The 21,517-nt window shown below is 38.4% G+C and overlaps 1 protein-coding gene across 2 annotated transcripts in view; it reads right to left on the bottom strand.

The window, feature by feature from the left end:
• Positions 1 to 21,517, bottom strand: part of fgfrl1b (fibroblast growth factor receptor like 1b) — a 53,883-nt gene that overhangs the window by 12,098 nt on the left and 20,268 nt on the right. The window contains exons 1-3 of one of the 2 annotated variants that reach the window (XM_079479282.1): positions 14,172 to 14,395; positions 13,887 to 13,974; positions 1,044 to 1,316 (exon numbers count right to left, since the gene is read on the bottom strand). In XM_079479282.1, the coding sequence (XP_079335408.1) occupies positions 1,044 to 1,316; positions 13,887 to 13,959 (346 nt within the window). In that variant the 5' untranslated portion in view covers positions 13,960 to 13,974; positions 14,172 to 14,395. Of the gene's footprint in view, positions 1 to 1,043; positions 1,317 to 13,886; positions 13,975 to 14,171; positions 14,396 to 21,517 lie in introns of those variants that run through there. The other variant, XM_079479281.1, reaches the window with a different exon arrangement.

Below are 21,517 nucleotides of genomic sequence, written 5' to 3'. Positions count from 1 at the left end.
TCCAAAAACTGTTTGGTTATAAGCATTTCTCTGTGTTCATCAGAACAAAGAAATGTATTCGGATTTGGAACAACTCAAAGGTGAGTAAATGATGACAGAATTTCTTTGGGGGGTGAACTCTGCCTTTAAACATCTCAGCTCACCAGACAAACTAATCACTGCTTTGCATCCCTACGCTGCCTCAATCCCCTATCGAGTGTGGTGAGCCGTACAGGAAGAGCTGAGGGCTCCTGGGTCATCTGAGCCTCTCAGTTCTGCTGGACCAGTGCAGATTTATAGCAGAGAAGGCAACAGGTCGTCTATGTCTCCTCTTCCTCTGCAGAACAATTTGCTTGAAAATGTCTGGGCTACGGTCCCTCAGCAGTCTTTTAGAGAACAGCAGTTTCCTCTCACAACAACTACAGTACGCGCCTCCATACTGCATTCTTTTTGAGGTGTGTATTAATTTCCTTGCCTGTCAGGTTGTGAGGGTAAAAGCCTCCAGTACCCAGTTAAAAGGAGGAACATTGTATTAAATTACATCCTACATAAACAACAGCAGGTATTGTGTGACAGCAGACATGAAGACCTCCTTTGTTCTCTGGATTTGATAATGCAAGACGGCAACAGTGCCATATGCCCCTACAAATGCTAACAAGTCATACATTTCCATCAGTACAATGCTCTCTTGTGCCTTTTTTATTCAATGCCTGAAACCACACTTGGTTTTTAGAACTGTGCCAGCGATGTCACTTTTGTCAAATATGATTCGCCAACAGCTTCACATGAATCCGACTGCCCACCCGTGCCACAATTAGCCTTTTGTGAGGACATGTAAAAGTGCGCCTGCTCTTTTTGGCCAGAAAGCTCATGATTCAAGACTAAATACCAGCTAGTTGGGGTAGAAATAGATATACAGCCCGCCTCGAACTCCAGCGCATGTGCAACGGAGCAGGTTTTGATTAAGTCTGGGTGACTGATGTGACCTCTGAGTGAGCAAAACTACGAAGAACAGAGAAATAAAGGGTTGCGGTGAATGTGGAGTTGTGGGAGGTTGTCCTTACCAATTACAATTAGTGTGAAGTTGAGCGCAATGCTGCCAAATCCATTGGTGATGCGGCAGATGTACTCTCCAGCATCCTCAAGCTCCACTACTTTGATCTTAAGGCTCTGCTTTAGAACCTTGTAGCGGCTCCATCCAGGGTGCACATTCCTCCCATCCTTCACCCAAAGAACCAGCGGAGGTGGGTCGCCCTCCACCGGGCACGGCAGTCGTACCGTGTGGCCCAGTCTTGCCGTTGGCCTCTCCTCTACCTGGCGATTGACCCTTGGTGGACCTAGAAGTAAAAATTTGCAAAATCAGACAAACAGTCATTCAACATTTCTTCAGCTTTATTAATATTTATGGTGTAAACTTCCCAAGTTGCTTCATCCGTTCTTTAAAGAACCTTTGACTGAATGGTTCTTTGTGGAACCAAAAATGGCTCTTCTATGCCAACACCGTGAAGAACATTTTAAGCACCTTTATTTTTAGTGTGTAACGTTTATATAGAAGAAAACATGTAAAGAATTTACAAATTCTTCCCAAATAAACATATAAGATATGAGAAATTAATAATAATCATTACAAAAATAAAGAGAAAGCTAGGAACAACTAATAAGAATCAAGTATTCCAAAGAGGCACAATGAATACCATATTCCAGAAACATTTCATCTGCTTACTCCTGGCATATTTATTATATGGGAAACGGGAAACATGAACTTGAGAATGCATTAAGTGTGTGCGCTACGAAAGAATGTGAAGATTCTTGCACCCAAAAGCCTTACATGCTTTTAAATTACAAAGACAACACCTCCAAAACGCCCTGAGCACAAAATCTCATGAAGGAAAATCGTCTAGAGATCAGTGGTTCTCCGGGTCTGTGGCCCACAAGGGAGGCCCAGCTGACTTACAAGGGGGCCTCAGGATGATTAATAATTTTAAATTGAGAATGAAATCAATTTTAATGCAAAAAAAATTGCACATTTCTTATTATTTGTTCTTTTTTATATTACATAAACACGTTTCCAGTTAATACCAAGCTCTGAGATGTTCTACTTATTTTCAGTTCTTGTCAGTGGGAGGGGGGCCTTTGAATGTTGTTTAATACAGTGGGGAGGGGTGGGGGTCAAAAAGGTGGAGTCAAATAAAGGAATACAGTGGAGTCAAAAAGGTTAAGAACTCCTGATCTAGATACACCTTGCCACTTCAAAAAAAAATGTTAAGGGGGACAAGCACAACAATTTACAGGGAATCTCTCTTTGCTTAGTCCCAGTGTGCACAACGTCCTTTTCATCCGTTCCTTGCAGTTTGCGTAAACTCCCATGAACACTTGCTTTCCATTTCCTTTGGCCGTGCTGAGCAGCCTAGCACTGGTGTGTGTGTGTACATTGGAAGGCACCTCTCATTCATGCCTGGTACTGTCACATCCTGTTACTGCCTCAGCAGCTGCTAGGAGAGGCCGCCAAAAATATGGAAATTTAAACGACACTGCCCCCAAATGTACTTTTTGCCTCGTCCGTCTGCCTTTCGTGTCTCTCCGTTGGAATGAAATGTTTTCACCTGAAGTTGCTGGTTGCAATCCAGGAAAGTGCCAGGAGGGCAGGCAAGGGGAAAAAGAAATGGTTGTTGTGCAAGAATTGAATTACGGTAAATTCCAGAATGTTTGACTAAGAAGGGGCTAGAATGCTCTTAGAATGACAGAAATCCTCTCTGCCAATTTAGCGGAAAAGGTGAAAATGAACATCACAGCAGCAGAGAAACCTATGTTTGATGAATTACACATAGTTTCCAAATGTTGGTCAAGTTATTGGTAGCTTGATAAATATCAGAAAGGCTTTGGAACAGAACACAGTTGTGTGTTTATAATGATGATTTCCATTATTGGAGGGCACCAGACAATGGATCTTCTCGCTGGTGGCTGTGAGATGGGTGGAATATACAGTACAGGTGATGTTTATTTTGATGAGTAGAAAAGTAGAGGGCGACACGAAATGTGTTTTGTTTCAGTATTATTAAATCAACCTGCTGGTTACAATATGGCAGAAGGTTAAAATAGCTCATGACACTTTCTTCCACAGTTTTTCCATGCAGTACACACCATGACTACGATTAAATCATAGTTCACAGAAAAATTTTGAAACATGTTGGTATTCAAACAACAGTGGTACCAATTTACTTGCATTGTAAAGACACAAAATCAATGCAAGTCAATGGGTACCGTCTTTGTTCGAGTACCAACATTCTTAAAAATATATTTTTAAGTCACACAGGTTTGAAATAACAAGAGGGTAAGTAAATAATCACAGAATTTTCCTATTTTCAGTGAGCTATCCCTTTAAAAAAGTGTCAGCAAAAGGCCACTATTCAATCTGGGAGAAACAGGACAAAAAACTTCAAATCTGGTCCATCACTCAGGCTATGTACTTGGCACAGAGTGAAGCTTTTTTGATGTGAGGTGGGAGGTGGCTGTGCATGCTGACAGATAAACATTACCCACAACAGAGGAAAAGACGGGAGGATAATTGCGCCACACACACGACCCATAAACCAAAAACATGGTCTGGATGAAACTGATGGCAGAAAGAGTCGTCTCCTATCTGATGTGTGTTTGTGGAGTACGGTCCAACTCAAAGGCTAAGCTGAAGAATGAGGTATTTGGACTTTATCAACCTCATGTTTGTCTCACGTACCTTAGCATCTTTATATGAAGCATCATCTATGTTGTATCATGTATTTTATCTGTTGGTAACTATTTTATATGTTTTAAGTGCACGAGGAACTGTGTCACTTTAAAAGCTCGACAGTTTAGACAAAAAAAGAAAAGAGATATTAGAAGAGACATCATCTTGTCTCCATATGCATGATGAGGTTCTCTGACAGACCTCCCAGAAAACCTTCAACACCACATCCAAAACCAGATCAATGAACTGATGCTCCACTGCTTTCATACATACTGTATTTTCTGCCACCCTGACCATATGCGATACATTAATCCAAAGACATAAATTAAAGTTTGATGATAACTGTACAGCATAAATTGGATATATAATCAGTTCAAGCTCTATATAAATGTCAGAAACGTTTATAGATTATCAATGTTTTATATAATCTATTTTACTGGCCATCTTTGTTTCAGACATCTTGATATGGGTTTTCAAATTCTTGGATTTATGAACGGGCCTCATAGACCGCAGTGGAAGTACTTTAAAGCCTTGGAAGCTTTCATAGATTTAAATGAACATCAGGAGTGTCACATGAGGATCTTCAAATCCAACTTGACAGTATGATGCATAGATAAATTATTGTGTGTGTGTGTGTGTTAGAGAGAGAAAGAGAGAGAGGGGGGACGCAGGGGCTACTGTAAAAGAGTAGGTGCAGGAGTTACACTGAAAACTATTTTGGCTGAATGATTCAGGCATGGCAGCCAGTTAATTCATTGCTGTTGTCAGAGGACACGATCTATCCAACAACCAAACAGTACAAACCATTGTGAGAGCAAGGGTCCGTGCGGCACATGTTTCTGTCAGAACACCCCAGATTATTTTTGCTTTAAATCACTCGGTTGCTGTTACGAATTTGTTCAAGAGAGCCTATGACAACCTAACAAAGAAATGTTTAGTAGAAATTGAATAAAATGTTAAGCGGCAATGGTTCGTAGTTCTGGTGCGACCAGTGCCAAGCTTGTGGCTTTGATTTGCAGAGAACACACTGTTAAAAGCTGATAAAAGATATACACTCGATGTACTCTTGTTTGTTTGTTGAAAGCAATTTAATGTTAATATAAAATTTTTACAAATTTCAGGTCATTTACATCCAATGTTCATTTGGAGTCTATTTCTGTAATTTTACCCTTTTAACTCATTAAAAAAATATGTGTAAGTTCTGTAAAATGAAAGAGAAAAAATATTTTTATCTCATTATTGGTTTAAAAAAGTAAAATACGAAAATGTTTGCACTTAGAACATTTGAGGAACATTGGAAATACTGCATAAGTCACATTGTGTGCATCTTTACTTTTTTTCATACAGTGCTCTCCCCTCTATGAAAAATATCAAGGACAGATAGCAGCAGTAGCCAATCAGAGGGCAGCTCTTGCCAGGTCATCTAGAGTTTGATCTTTAGCTGTCATGTGATCTAGGCAGCAGCTTTACTTTTTATCTTCTAGCTGTGTAAGGAAGTTTGATATAAGACTCTGCATGTGATCAATGATAAAGGCAAACAGACCAAACAATGCAATGCCTGGTCTTGGGTATGGAATGTGACTCTTTTATCAGTGAGAGATAATGCCAAAGATTGATGCCTGATGTTGTTTGCGCAGAGCCACTAACTCTGAAACAAACTTTAAGAGGATGACTAGGTAAACAGGTCTGTTTACACCAGGACTCCTCTTTAGTTCTCTCTGAAAGACTTAGCATAAAGCACCGGGTCTCTCAAAGCTTACACCTGTCCCTCGACTGTGTGTAATCAGATCTTGAGCCTCGATCATCTGCTCTCTGGAGCCAGGCTAACTCAATAAGACCTCGCTGCAGTCTGACGGACATGTGTGCGATTCTTCAGGCGCTTACATGCTAGAAAAAGCTTTGACGGCATGTTCAAAGGATAGATTTGCAGAGGGCATAAGATTGCATAAGGTTTGTTTGGAGGGCGTGGAAAGAGCTGTGTCAGCTTGAAATAATACCCCATAAAAACACAAAAGAGAGCTTTTTAAAGGGATAGTTCACCCAAAAATACAAATTCTGTCAAAGCTTTTACCCTCGAGACATTTAAAACTTATTAAGTATATAACTCTTCTAATAAGAACACAAAAGAAGATATTTTCTGTCCATACAATGGAGGTCAATGTGGGTCAATGTCGTTTGGTTATGTTCTTTAAAATGTCTTCTTTTGTGTTCTGCAGAAAAAGAAAGTCATACAGCACAACCGAACAATGGCTGTGCCCATTGACTTGCACTGGTTTTGTGTTTATATGATAGAAGTGAATAGGCACTGCCATTGTTTGGTTAACAACATTCTTCAGAATATCTTATTTTGTGTCCCGCAGAAGAAATAAAGTCAATGCAGGTTTGAAATAAAAGAAGAGTGAGTTAATGACGACAGAGTAAACCATCCCTTTAAGTTGTTTAAGGAGTTTTTTGCTTCTCTGAAAGTACCTACTGTATATGGACATGTAAAGAGTCTTTTCAAGATTTTTCAATAAAACATATTTCCTAACAAATTCTTTCGAATAATACTGTGCATAATTAGTATTCCAGTTCTTTCTTAACTGTCTCATGTCTATTTTAATTTATCTGAATAAATAAAAACAAATAAGATAACATTGATGCCTTCATGAAAAACAACTGAGATCTCCATTAGCTCTCTGAAAGTATGAAAAAGCAACCCCTGAGCAATAGCATTTTCTGATGCCGTACAATTGTTATGTACTACACTGCCATTCCTGCACTGACTTTCTCCTCCGGTGCCTAAAGGCCATTCTGGGGTCTCCCTCCTGTCAAATATTGAAGAGGACGCAAAGCAGCTGTCATCCACTGAGCCATTTATTACATTGACGGAAGGATGTCATGTTTCACTCAATATTCTTACAACCGTGATGACATTCATCTTACCTAATGAAGCTCACTGGCTGGTGAGGATGGGATGCCAATGATCTCAGGTGATCCCTTGACATTTAAACTGGCAGCTGGGCATTTGCTGTGCTACACTACAGCCCCGTCAACCCCCTAAACCATCACCCATGAGGGGGATATTTTGAGAGCTGAAGATGAGACTCAAGTAGTGGCTATAAGTGACCTATAGAGTATCCCAAACTTTTATTTGGTCGCCATGTTTCCATTTACAGCAGATTGACCAAAAGATGGACAATGCTAGAATATTGCTTTTTAACTATCTATTGTTTCATACTAATCTCTGTTTTATGGTTTTCTGAGAATGCAGAGAAAATGCTGAGCACTGTGTAATACAGTATATGAAATGCACATAACTGAGAATTTTATTGAAGGCTTTTGTGGTTATTGGAAACCATAATTTATTAGGAATACTACACTAAATACTGACTTCATGTTGAGAACTTCAGACCCCCCAAACGTGACGTTACGATCCAAGAACCTCAGAACCTCTCAATATAGGACAGCATCTCCTATTTCTTCAGCATTGCCTATTTATTTCCTCCTCATATGGACCACCAGCAACTTTCAGACCACAGGGAAGGGCAACGCAGCATGCCAAACCCATCCTCGTAAACAGTACCACAGCTCCGCAGGGTTTCAGGGGTAATATTGAGTAACCTGGGCTCCAGCACCTTAATGAGCACCTGCTTATTAAAGCTCGCCCTTTGTGTCAAAATCCCAGCCGACAGCTATCACACGCAAGGTTTCTAATCCTGGTTTGGCTCTCTTTTAGCTTCTCCTTTTTTCTCTGCGCGGCTTTCACCCTACTTTTGTTTACATGTTGAGTTATGCCTCGCAGCGCAAGCTACTGCTTTTGCATCGACACTGACAGAATTGCGTGCTAGAGCAGACGCAGCTGTTCGCGAAAGACAAGACTGCACACAACGCATCTGTGAATCTAAAGTTATTAATCACAATTGACCCTGAGTTACACTAAGAACAGAAAAATCCCTTTTGAATTACTTTCTCTTCTCGTTCGCCTTTTTTGTCAGATGCCAAAGTTTACATTCACAAGTATGCGTTTGACAGATGCTTTCATCTTACATTGCATTCAAAGAGAGCCGTTTTGATGGGTTTGTGCATTTCATACGATTCTAACCTGTGACCCTTGTTCTGTACCTCATAAACTAGGGGCCACATCTCTTTTATGCCACAGGACACAGCTCAGTCACTGTTTATGTTAACACCCTAGGTGCCTCTTCTGCCTTCACTCTTTGACCTACTGCAGTGACCCACGGAAAAGTAGGCCCAAGTCATCAATATGGGTGAGAGAACGTAAGAACCAAAAGGTAGGAAATTAGATCCTCTCTGACCAGACACTGGTTCTACATTTTTAGTGTTACTGCCAAAAAGACTTTTTTTAAAACAAAGGTGCTACAAAAGGTTGTTTACAGTGACATCATAGAAGGACCATTTTGGTCTCCAAAGAGCCAATTAATCAAAGGTTTCTTTCAAACGGTTTCTTTCTGACTTTATAATAAATAAATATAATACAAACTTTAAATAAATGTTGTTATATAATATATGTACATTTTATATGTAAATGCACATACATACACATTTAACAAATACTTACATAAATGTATACAGCCATTGAAAAAAGTAAGAGACCATTCACCATAATCATTTCTAGAAGTATTGTGGCCATTACAATCGTGTGTCTGTTGAATTTCAGCAAAATCAAACCTCAGGAATGACAAAGTCAACCAACAGCAATCTGAAAGCCTCACAGCATAACAAGACATGCAAACTGCATAAAAAATCAAGGTTAACACATACAAAATATTTTTTGAACTTTTCCTAAATATATGTTCAAATATTACTGTAGTATTTATTTAAAAGTGAATATGAACTTGTTTTCTTTGCAGTATTTGAGGTTTAGAAATGCAGAGCATCTTGACCCATTTCTACAGTTTTCATTTTCTGCTAATAAATGCAAATAGAAACAATATTTTAATTTTTAATTTAGCAGAAATAGTGTTAGTAATTCACAGAAGAAAACCAAAATGATAATTTACCTAAACACATGCCTGTAAATAGTAAATTAACAAAAAACTATATTATATATAAATGTAATGGATCTGCACCGGCATACTTTCACACCGTCCTACACTCCTAAACCCCATCATTTGTTGCGTTCAGCAATAAGGGCAGTAAATTGCTTTCCCGCTCATTCTCCTTCACAACTCTTTCCTGGTGGAACATTATTGCTCCTGTATGACATATCGCTTAGTGCACCCTGAACTCTTTGTAAGTCGCTTTGGATAAAAGCTTCTACTAAATGTAAATGTAGTTGTGTAAAGCATTGGAATATTTAATTTGGGTAGAAATTGAGAGTGTAGGGGCCTTTAAAAATTGTTGTGGACAAAAACAAAAAAAGTTACAATGCACTGTTTTATAGCCAGTGTGACAGTGGCAAACGAATCTTACAGCTGACAGTGAGCATTTGACGCTTGTTATGTTAGACACCTGTAATCCTGCGGTGAAATACTACATAATCCCTTTTTTGAATGGGGGATAAAGAAACTCCCACGATGCCTCATCTACTGACACAGAGAACCTCCCATACATAGCAAATTGCACATGACAAACACACAGCCCGGTCTTGTATGAGGACTCTGCTCTGACAAGCTCAGTGCACCGTAATGGGGGGAAACAAAAGTGGGATGGCAGTTCTCGATCTCGCATTTTCTCTCCCACCTGCGCAAACACCGCATCTTGGTAGGTCGCAGGTATGACAAATAGACATGCAAGGAAGGACACATCGTTGAACTCTCAAAACAATTCAACCACTAAACCGTTTTAACTAAGACCTGATTATAAAAAGTTCAAAGGTTTGGCGCCATTCCTTCATGTTTTAATACCTCCTCCATAAATACCAACACTGAAAGAGCAGAGTTGAGCCGATACCGCGCCGACAAACGCAGCTCATTAACTGCTTTGTTTACGTAAACTGACTTTTCACCCGCAAAACCAACAGCGTTTGTGATGTGAGCGCACGTGTAACATCACAGACTGCAAAGGCAAGCTCTTAAACCTTCAAAAGAAGGATAATGGGAAATGGTTCTGGTTTTCATCTAAGATTAAAAAATATGGGGTCAAACATTAGTTTTGGGTTTGTGCTGTCTTGACCATAATGTTTTTGCATGTGTGCGTAAATGCTTGAATTCTAAGCTCAGTGCAGGACCTGAAATTATGAACCTCATGTTCAAATTTAATAACTCCGCTATTCCCCATTGAAACGTGCTGCTTAAATCATTGAGCTTTTACTATGCTAAGAACCATATACACACACACACACAAACACAGGTGTTTGCCAAATTTGCATTTTTCAGAAAAGCAGTACAACAGGGGAACAACTCAATTGCCACTAATGCACACTTCAACAATATTCTCTTCCCGTACCAAGACAAAAATCCCCATCAGGAAAATAACGCCAAAGTAAAATTTGTTATTCTTGCAAAAACATGCTGTATCATTCGTCTTACAGTTTGGACACCGCACATCAAAAGGTCTGTGTTGTGTTTAACTTGTGTCAGTTTGTTCTCTCGACAGACAATAACTGTCTGCAGTATATGAAGACAGACAGGCAGATAAGCGCTGCTCTGTTTTACAGCTGTTTGTATCCTTAGGCATTTTCAACCCTGTGCCAGGTACATCATTTCTTGAACACAGAATACAGTACATACAGAAATTACTTCTGAGTGTAACACTTTCAAACTGTAATAGCCACATACCACATACAGTAGAATAAGGAAACATACCGGAATTCAAATTGCACAGTCTTATTTATGCAGTACAAATCAAAACTAGGGATATATTTGTAGAGACAACCACAGAAGACAAAATGATGATGGAAAGATATGATTGAAAAGGGTGCATGCAATGAATGCAGAGATAGTGAACATATCTACACCTATGTAAAATGCAACTTAACTAAAAGGGATGGTTCACCCAAAATGGAAAATTCTGTCATCATATTCACCCTCTTGTCATTTCAAGCTTGTATGACTTTCTATCTTCTGCAGAAAACAAAAGACTATGTTTTACAGACTGATGGTAACCAGCACTGGCGGTACCCATTGACTTGCATTGGTTTTGTGTCCATATAATAGAAGTGAATGGGTACCGCCGTTGTTTGGTTACCACCATTCTTCAAAATATATAAAAAATCTTGTGTTCTGAAGAAGTAAGTCAAAAAGGTTTAAAACGACAAGACGGTGAGTAAATGTTGACAGAATTTGTTGCAAAAGGTTTGCAGTGTTGATAACTTTAAATGTAATGAAGACAACTGGGTTGAAAAGACAAAAAGGACTGACATTAAAAGAAATGAAGCAAATATACGGTATGTAGCCTGACATTTCCAATCCATGGCAGTATTAGTTACTGGATACACGAGGATTCTGTTCACTTGTTTCCCATTTTATAAACAAATTCTAGGAGAAAAGCTGTCAAATGTATTTATATATGATATTTGGTAAACTGTGTTAAACAGAGTCACTCTGAGTACTACCGGTGGCTGGAAAGACTATAAAATTAGCTGAAATATTTACTTTGGTCTTGGCGGGGTTTCCATTCAGGACTACTAATTCCTAGCTTAATATATGAGCCTATGCTATTACAGTGCTTTTGGCTTCTCTATTATTTGGCCAAAGCGGCCCGGGGACTGACGCCTGCATTACTGTTGTCCTGCAGAGGCAGATCACAGACACAGCATGGCTCCAACAGAGCTGCTCCATTATCATTTGTTTGATAAGCAGAGCCCGTCTGCAGTTCTGCATTATCTGTCTAATAAACCAAGAGATCCTGACACCTGCCGAGAAGCCAGGCAGCGCAGCATAACCAAAGCCTGTTTTCCTGCTCTTATCAAAGCTATTTCTACTTTAAAGGCAGATCATTGAAGTTAATAGAGCATGAGGGCCAACATCTCCTCCTCGCAAACCCAGAGTCTGGAACTGATTTAAATATTTGAGAGGGGAAGACAGCCTTAAAATGCAGGGAAAGCATTTCACCATATCTGACCTCTTTATAAAGCACGATGCAAGGCTTTGATACACGTGCCTTTCTAAACAGCCGGTAACAGTGACTGCTGAATTTTTTGCTTTCATCAACCTTGAACATCGTGTAAACGGTCTGAGGCAGCAATCATGAACCGGATCAGAACTGCTGTCGAGAAAAATGGGCCACACGAGAGAAAGGCGAAACAAGAACATTTCTCAAACCGCTGTGTTCACACTTTGCGAGCTGACTGGTGTTTGTGTTTGTAAGGGTTCCTGGAGCAATATCATGTTCATCTGAGGTTGACCATGTTCAATGAAACTAATGAGGAATTGAGATTTAAATCACATTGTGGCAGATTTCTTAATCTGTATTTTGCTAAATACACACTTCTCGGTTGTACAATGTTTGCCAAGGTGTGATTCTTTTATTCAAAGTATTTTTGAGACTTATAAATAGACATTAAATCAGGAAAGACCTGCTCTGACAAAATCTGAGCTCAGTGGTGAGACAACGCAAGGTTGTGGGTTCGATCCCAGGGGATTGCAGATACCTATGTAAAATGTATAGGATAATGCAATGTAAGTCACTTTGGATAAAAGCGTCTGCCAAATGCCTAAATGTAAATGATCATGACAAAGTGACTATTGTCTTGGGCTCAATCTCACGTTTCTGCACCTCATAATAGTCACTTTAACTAACAATCAACCCTCTTAAAAGGGCACATTTGTCTGACAAACTGATGAAAGAAAATTCTGAACGAAATATACTATCACTCTTTATGTTCCTAGGCTTCAACTGGGAATACCACTGTTTTAGTAACTTCACCAAAGCAAACCACACTCAACCCAAACAAATGTGTTTACCTGTCTGCTACAGTACCCCATGTGTGACTACAAAATGTATCTAACCAACATACCATATAACTCACTCCAGTTTCCTCATTCACACCTATAAGCACACAGATAATGTGAAAACTTGGCTCCAGCATTCCAAGAATGGCTGTGGTAGGAGGAAAAGAGCAATCCAAGGATAACACAGATTGTGAAGCCCCCTCAAGAATGGTTCGTACACACATTTAGCACACAATCAGGGAGAAACAGAGTCAACAGATGGACCAATAAACAGTGAAGACAATGGATTATTTGCTTAAGCAGAGGTCAGGCTTTCAACTCGGGGTTAACCTGACATTCTTATGGGTTCAGTAAAAGTAATCACCTTTAAGAGAGTAAATACTAGAATTAACTTCCAGATTTATTATTGTGGCCGTAATGTTGTTTCAGATGAGTGATAACAAACAGTGGTACCATAAAAGATAACCAGGCAGGCATTCCAGCATGAATCAATGCATTATTTTTAAAGAAACATTTATCAAGAATAATATAAATCAAATATAAATGTTCATTTTAATAAGGAATATCTTAATGAATTAGCACATTCCGGTATATTTTTTCTTTCACATAACACATCTGTTTTTATTGTGTTTTTATAAAGTGTAATTTAGGCTCACAGCAGGATCATGACACATGTTGATAAGGTCCACACCTTTTCATAGTAAAGCGACTCTTCTAAAAACAGTAACAGTAATCTCCAGCACAGTAGGTGACACCGGGTTCACTATGATTTATGTAAACTTCTTTTAAACTTGGCAGGGAACACAGGGTTATGTACCTCTACATTTCCACTGCAGTTAAAGGGACCTCTTGTTTGGACTGATACACCCCAGTGCAGATACGCTATACTGTAGATGTGACTTCGAAAGAATGATTTTATGTGTGCCCACAGCGAGTCTGTATGTGTCAGTATATACCGCACATGTGTACTCTCTGATGTGCTTAACATGCTGTCCAGTTTGTTGATGGACCATGTTAAGCACATCAGGGCTTAAAAAACTGACTTAAAAAACAATCGCCAATACGGCATTGTTTTTACATATTTTATATACATATTCTAATTGTATTTTATACAGTGATAACTTTACTGTAGCACATTCCACATACGTCACAGCTTTTCCCCTACTAATTTATTTTGAGTCCTTCATAATTTATTTTTACTAGATTTTTCTTCCAACTGGGACCAAAGGTAAGGGACAAAAAGTTAAACTTGTCCTATACATTACTTATTATAAGATGTTAACGTTGTGTATCATCAGAGGAAACACTTTCTAATAAAGTCTCAATGAATGAATACCACGACTCACCTCTCGCTTCACATGACAGCGCCAAGATCAAAAGCCCAGTCAGAAAAGTCAAGCTTCCTCCCTCTGAAAACATTACGATGATCCAGCACTAAGAGAAATAATCATAACAATTTTAACCATTCAGAGGGTCACGTTTTACAGCCAAACTTCAGTGTGACGCGACGCGGAGAACTACAACGCGTCTATAATCGCGACGCGTTTAAGCGCACGATTGCGAAGAAGAGCCTTAACGAAAAGCTTATTCTGTCAATGTAGCGTAAGTGGGTAAATACTGAAAGTACTCACGTATCTTAAAATGAGCTCCGCAGCTTAAAGTTATACGATTTAATACCAGGATGATTACGTTTCCTTTAAACCCTCTTGAGCACCCAGGTCGTCCTTTGATGTGGGCTTGTATATTTGTTGTAAAAGAAAAGAAGTCCAGGAGCAGTTAGGTTCCACTCGCCTCTTCTCTTGACATGTCCCGTCAGCATCCCTGACCGAGCAGCGAACTGAAGATCTACAGCTGTGAATCACAGCAGCGCTCCGCCAACCCAACAGCTGGAGACGGGCAGACAATTACGTACGAGCGCCCCCTGTATGAGACTCAATGCAAGCACGGTTCTACAAAGTGCATAATAACGTGAGAAATGTTCAATACATTTTTTTTTCTGTTTTGATTTATCAAATGATTATTGATTGGGACGAATAAGACCTTATTATAATACCCCACAATATTTTGTATTTTAAAATTTAGAAAGAGTTTAGGAATTAGGACATTTCAGTGATTTATATGACAATCAACAGCAATTATATTTAACTGAATTTAAAAGTTCAGTTGGATAACTATTGCTGCCTGCTTGTTTAAAGTTGTACATCAACTATCAATGTAGTTGATTATTCATTTTATATACATTATATAATGGCTCACAACATATGGGTTTCCCGCATCTGTAGTAAAAAATCTCTGAAGAGGCAGCCTAAAAAATCATACATTGACCAAAGTCAGTCTTACATCAACCGGGTCTAGGCAGCACCACAATTTTGCTGTCAATATCACCATAAAAAGAGAAGCATGTAGCCTAAATTGACAACAAACGCAAAATAGTTTAAGTTTCGAAGAGCACCCTAAACTAAACTATTAGTCCCGCCCTCGAGAACAAACGGAACATCTGATTTGTTGACAACATCCCACACGACTAATATTACTGTTCTGATTGGTTTATCAGAGCTCGAAATCTTCGGCTTGTAGTATTTTTAAAAGTACTGACTTTGAATCAAAACCCAACTCATCTATGGTGTTCTTACAGCGGTTGGCTTACTGATTTCCAGGTAGGCTTTACGTATACAGACATGCGTACATTAATATCATCTACTAGCCGAAAACAGCGTTGAAACGCGAGCAAGTTGCTTACAGCATTTATGACGATCTCCCAATAAAAGAGTATGCACATTATTAAGCACAATTAACTGTGGTGCCGTTTTATGGTCCGCTTCCTCATCGTTGCATTACAATATTACAACACGCCACACAGGGGAAAAGTGTATGCATATAAAGTAAAAGAAAAGTCATTCTTCCCATGTTCAGAACTCAAGAAACTCGTGTAATGCTTTTTCAGATGTGGTTTGCTCTGCCATGTTCTCATGCTGTTTTAAAGATTCATATACGCTTGTACCAGTAGGTGGTGCTCCAAGTACGTATCCAGTTTCCATTAGAATTCTCTCAAAGATCCATTTGGCGTTTTTCCAAAACTTAGATCTTCCTAATAACAAAAGTTGCATATTCTTTTACCAAAGACTAACAGCATGCCAAAGCCAAAATCCCATCGCTTGGAATAACATCAATACCTTTTTAATAGCTTCCATTTGAACATAGAAGAAAACAGCAAACTAGATGATGGAATCCACCTTATATTAGGTTTTATGTGTTTCTGATTTTGTCATAAGCATGGCTGACTAAGATTAAATGTTTTAACTGGTTTGCTTCATTTCTCTATCATTCTAGTCCTGCAATTCAGTGTCATTGCAACCTTGTTCATGAATCAAAAATGAGTTTTGTGTTTGCAGAAGCTCTTGGGGGACAGGGGTGAAGGAGGGGGGTTTATGGTTTCAACTCCTTTCCTTCAACACCATTCCCAGGGCGATCTGGCGCGGGATTAGAACCCGCACATAGGCCTCTCACCACCCCCGTGAACCCCTTGGCGGTTCCACAGCATCCACTCGCTCTTTAGTTCGGTGGTGGGAGGTGATTTAACTGTACTTTATAGCCATTTATAGTCATTTCCTCTTGGGTAAAATATAATGCACTTTTCTGTTCTCATGCTTTTTTCATTGCCCAAAAGTTGCTTTGACGTTTTTACACTATTAGTAATGAGAGTAGTACAGTAAGTGATATTTGCATTAACGCATTGGGCAAATGCTTTTACTCAAAGTGAATTTTAGTGCATTCCGGCATTTATAATGTATTTACTATGTATTTATTTTTAATCTGTATGCACATTCCCTAAGAAAATCAGCCCCATAACTTTGCATTGCTTGTGTTATGCTCTACAGCAAAGTTGTTTTGAAGCATTGCTGATACCACCTAGGTTTTGACTTGGCATGTTCTATTATCAGTGTAATGATGTTGTGTGAACTATTTCAGAGGTAACACAAATCGTAGGATGACTAGACACTTGTTGAAAAGAATTGTCTGTTCTCCTGACATGTTCAATTGGAAATCTGCCGTTGTGCTGCTCAGAAAGAAAAGGATCAGCTGAATACAATCATTTGAGCTGTTTGGAGGCATTTGGAAGCATGAGTCTGATTGCAGACCAACCCAGACTGTCACAGACTTTGTAAATATTGACTGTATTCCCACAGAGACCACACGATAGAGGTTTGGATTGTAGCAGTGCTAAATCAAAGAACATCAACTTACAAAAGCATCTCTTTAAGTGGTCTAATTGAGCTAATGTTCTTTAATATAAAATACGCAGTACTGGCTTTGGTTGTAGGAGGATCTGCTGCTTCATTTAAAAGTGCAGTTTTCTGAAAGAGTTTGGAAAACAGTGTCACGTTCATCAGCTCGAGCCACAAGGGAGGGAATGCAGGGTAAATCAGGTTAAAGATATTTGAAGCACTGATAAGAGAGACTTGAAGATATAAATCTCTGGTGTGTGTCAGTGCATGTTTAAAACTGTAAGTGCATGCAGAAAGTAGATTCTTTTTTTATGTTCTGTTAAACAGAATATGTTTTGAAGAATTTAGGAAAACAAACAGTTCTGGGGCACCTTTGTCCTATGGTAGTCAATGGTGCCCCAGAAATCTCAGTTGCTAACATTTTTCTAAATATCTTTCTTTCTGAACCACTTGAGATTGAGTAATTCGTGATGACAGAGTAATTCATTTTTGGGTAAACTGTCCCTTTAATCAATCCAAATATAGATCTAAAACACATTCAATTTTAGGTGCCTTAGGTCATTTTGTCTTTCAACACTTAGATTATTCCACGACCCTTTAGAATACCTGATTCTGATTCATTTCTTCAGTCAAATATTTTTAATAATAAACTTAATACTGTGGAAAAACAGCTGAGTACATATGCGATTGTTCGAAGGCCTAGAGAGGCGAAGGAATCGCTAGCCTATAATCTTAACAACAATGTCAGTGAAGGAGAGGACAGTAGCAACTTGTGTGAATTCATGAGTGTCACTACTGGCAGACTTCAGTAACTGTCATAGTCCTGACAGGTGACAGGTGTATATCTATCGGTAACAAAAAGCAAATCTGGAAAGAGCTTTTCTCTGGACCCCGATGAATCCCCTCTGGTGTCCTTCATCGACACTCCTCGAGCCTGTGTAACAATGATCTACCTCATTTGTTGCTGGATGATAAGCTTTCTGTTTTTGCTTTTACATCTAACTGCTTAGTATAACCACAATTTCAGAGGAAAATCATGTTGCTCACATTTAAACAGTATACCCCTGTTGCCATGTAACCTCTAGAATTCTTGCTCTGTCGCTCATTGATCGTTTCCAAGAAATACATGAACCTGAATGAATCCATTCTGCTGGAGTTAGGGCTGTCATTATTAACTCAAGGGGCTTTCATGCACTTGACCCAATGGCTGCCGTAAATCAAGTGGCCAGTTTCACTTTCCATAGTTGACACTAAACCTATTTTGACTGTTTTTTAGAATAGAACCAAGTGCTGTATTTGGTGGATTTGGAGTGCTCCTTCTGAACATTTCAATGAGGCATGGGCCATTTCTTAGCACAGCAGTGGAAGGTGAGGTACAGAAGTGAAAAATCTGCATATGAGGATTCAGTCTGTATTGTTGTAGTAAATCCCTGATCCTCATTTTAAAATTCAATATTTTTGCACATGAGGTTCTTACAGGTATCTCCATAAAACGTGTGTTTATCTTTAACTCTTGATTGTTTAAGGTTTATTTCTTTTTGCTTCAGTATTAATTAAAAAAGTATTTATGCTCCAAGCTTACACTAGAAAAACAGATATGTGAGTTGAAGCTATGGAAGTGAACAAGTGAAAGAAACGCTTAGAAATAAATTTCTCACCAATAGATGGCACTGTTGGTCTATGTGGTGCTTTAAGAATTGAAAGGTCTTTTGGATATCAGAAGTTAATGTGCAGTTAAGCCGCTCACTGAACGAAACTAAATTAATATTTTAGTAAATCACAAACAGATTTATTTCAAATAAGAGATTTATTATAAAATATATAATAATAATTTGTCATATTGTGAAGTAGTATACCGTAGTTTAGTCAAATCTATAATGCATGAAGCATATGTGTAAAATCTGTATCACTCGTGTAAAAAATCCTTATCTTAATCTTGGTTTGACATTTTCCCTTAAATGTATTCTAAAACGTGTTTTCACCTTTAAATATGGCCTCATCCACCACTTTATCTACACTTGAGGTCAGATAAGACTAACATCTGTTAATTCCACCTCAAGGTTGTCTTTTTTGAATTCACATACATTAGTATTGAACATTGCCATACACATAAAAAATATGTAATTTAAAAAGCGGTTAAAAAATGTGTGGCAAACAAACTGGTTCGTCACTTGTTGTGTGAGCATTGGCACAAAAGACTTTGGTCATCCCCACATGTTTCCATTATGACATCACTCATGTAGACGCAATGGGAGTTTAAAAAAAAGCCAAATCACAAGGCTTAGAGACTGACCTTGTTAGATGGGAGCACACAAAATGATTGTTTGTTGACCTTCACAGTTGGTTAACATTAACGCATTGCAATGTATTATTGCGAGCAACTCTAACCGAACCGTGCGTCCAAAATAGCATTCTGCTGCTACTACAGTAGACACTGGATTACTTGACGTACACTGTAAATGTTTTTGCTGTAGTTATGTAGCTAGTTGCCAGTAACTTAGATTGATATTTATTTTATTTATAGGTCAACAGTTTGTTCAAAGATAAATGAATATTGAACATTATCTTTATACATTAAATAGGTCTTTATTTATTCAGAAAAAAACAAAAAACAAAAGACTCATGCAAAGCATTCTGGGAACCAGAAATCCACATACACCTTTTTCTATTTTTCTAATTTTGGTTCCCAGAATGCTTTGCATGAGGCTGATATTTTATCACTTTTCATAAATGCAAATCAACAGTAAGTTACTACTGGCAAACTGCCACCAGTAATACTGTAATTTCTACAGATTTTTTTACAGTATACTGCTTGATCATTTATATTGTATGTGTTGGTGAATGGACATACTACATTTTTCATGTTTTTTTGTCATGTGAGTCATGATCCATATGTTTGATGACATGTTAACAACAGCGGTGAGCATATTTTACTCAGGCTCAGTTTTCTGTTATTGTTGTACTTTCACATTTTAGAATTTGGCTGCCCCTCAGCTCCCATGTAGTCTCAGAAGATAGAATTGAAATAGTATCTCTCCGATGCATACTGAGAAATCTAAGTGTTTTTGTAGACCATCAGTTATTTCTTAAAAGAGGTTTTGAACATCCTGCTCATATTGCATACTGATTTTGACATTTTGTATTAGCAATAGGTGATTTTGCATGGAGGGTTGCGTTTTGAAAGGATTGTTGGATTGCAATAGAACAGCAATAGGCTCATTGTTGGTTACCTAAAAGTATTCAACCGTGTGGGTTGAGCTGTGAAATAATAAATATCATAGATTTACTGCACATCGTGTAAAATTTGCTGTGCGGAGTCACTCTGAAACATTACCTTCTGGCTGGGGTTGATAAAATATCAAGATTTGGAAAAGAACCAGCTTCAATTTGTAAGTTACTGTTGCTAAACACGATATTTCTAAGTTAAAAATGCTTCCACACTTGATAATTCATCTACACACCTCAGTAGTCACCTTTTCACCTTATGTGGGGAAGAAACATTTTATCTTTTTCTGAATGATGAATTGTGTAGAAACGACATAATTGTTAAGTTCACCAGAATCCTGCAGAAGAACATTTGAAAACATTGCCTATACTTTCTTTGACATTTGTTATGTATAACAAATACAAGAACATGGACCAGCTAACGAAGATCTAAATCTAATCGTCTGCATTTGTATTTGTTAGCAATCTGTTGATTTTTCATATGTTTGGCCTTTAAAAATGTAAACAAATAGGGACAAAATAAAAAAAGAAACTAAATTAAACATGTAAAATAAACTTAATTGGGATAGCATCCGCCTGCCTGAAAGACTTGACCCACAGCAGGAAATTATGTGGGATAAGAGCCACCTAATCATTCCTAGGCACATGACTACACACGCACACACACAATTATGTTGTGCTTTTTTATAAAAGAAAATGCTTTGTTTACTGTCTGAATGCGTCGGCACACAATTGTATGCAGAACAAAACAGCGGTGGGGAAGGGAATCAATACCATGTTTTGGATGCAGAGAAATGCCTCTGTTATGTGGTAGTGCCATGGTTAAAGATCTGAGCTCGTAACCTAAAGGTCGTAGCTTCAAACCCCCCTAAAGTGCGCCCACATAACAGCAGGTTGCTCCCAGGGGAATACCTCTGCATTAGAAATGCTTTGGAAAAAAGCATCTGCTAAATGTCAAATAGACATATTAAGAAGGACTCTCAGAAACGTCACCTATTAACCCTATAGTGAAATAGTCATTGCATTTAGGCATGACAAGCAGAGGTTTTATTAAATCACACAATTAGCATGAAAGCATTTTTCAACCTAATTCATTATTTATAGTCTTTGTTATCAACATTCTTCCACGTGCTGTCACTAAGTTCAGATGTTCTCATGGATGCTGTGGCGTGATATACATAGTAGCTATATGTTTTATTTCACAACTGTCACAATATTGCAAATACAAGCATGCTTGAACTGTTGTATTGAACAATACAGTTCCAGCACTGTGACAATGCATTTCATAATGATTGTTAAATGCCTGAAGACTACAATCTTGAATATTCAAGTTATCACTAAATAAAGCCAGACATTTTTGATACGTGAAAAGTATTATTTAGATTATTTGTGCTACCACAAGGAACCTTAGATTTTTTAGAACATGAAAAATCGCTACGTAACAACTTTTCTTAGTCTCTTATTGGACAATTCTCCTGGAAAAGCACGCATTCATCAAGGAGACCGGGAGAAGAAGCATGCGCACA

Source organism: Barbatula barbatula (genome assembly GCF_947034865.1).
Source record: "Barbatula barbatula genome assembly, chromosome: 18".
Taxonomy (NCBI): domain Eukaryota; kingdom Metazoa; phylum Chordata; class Actinopteri; order Cypriniformes; family Nemacheilidae; genus Barbatula; species Barbatula barbatula.
This window is presented reverse-complemented; position numbering and strand designations above follow the sequence as displayed.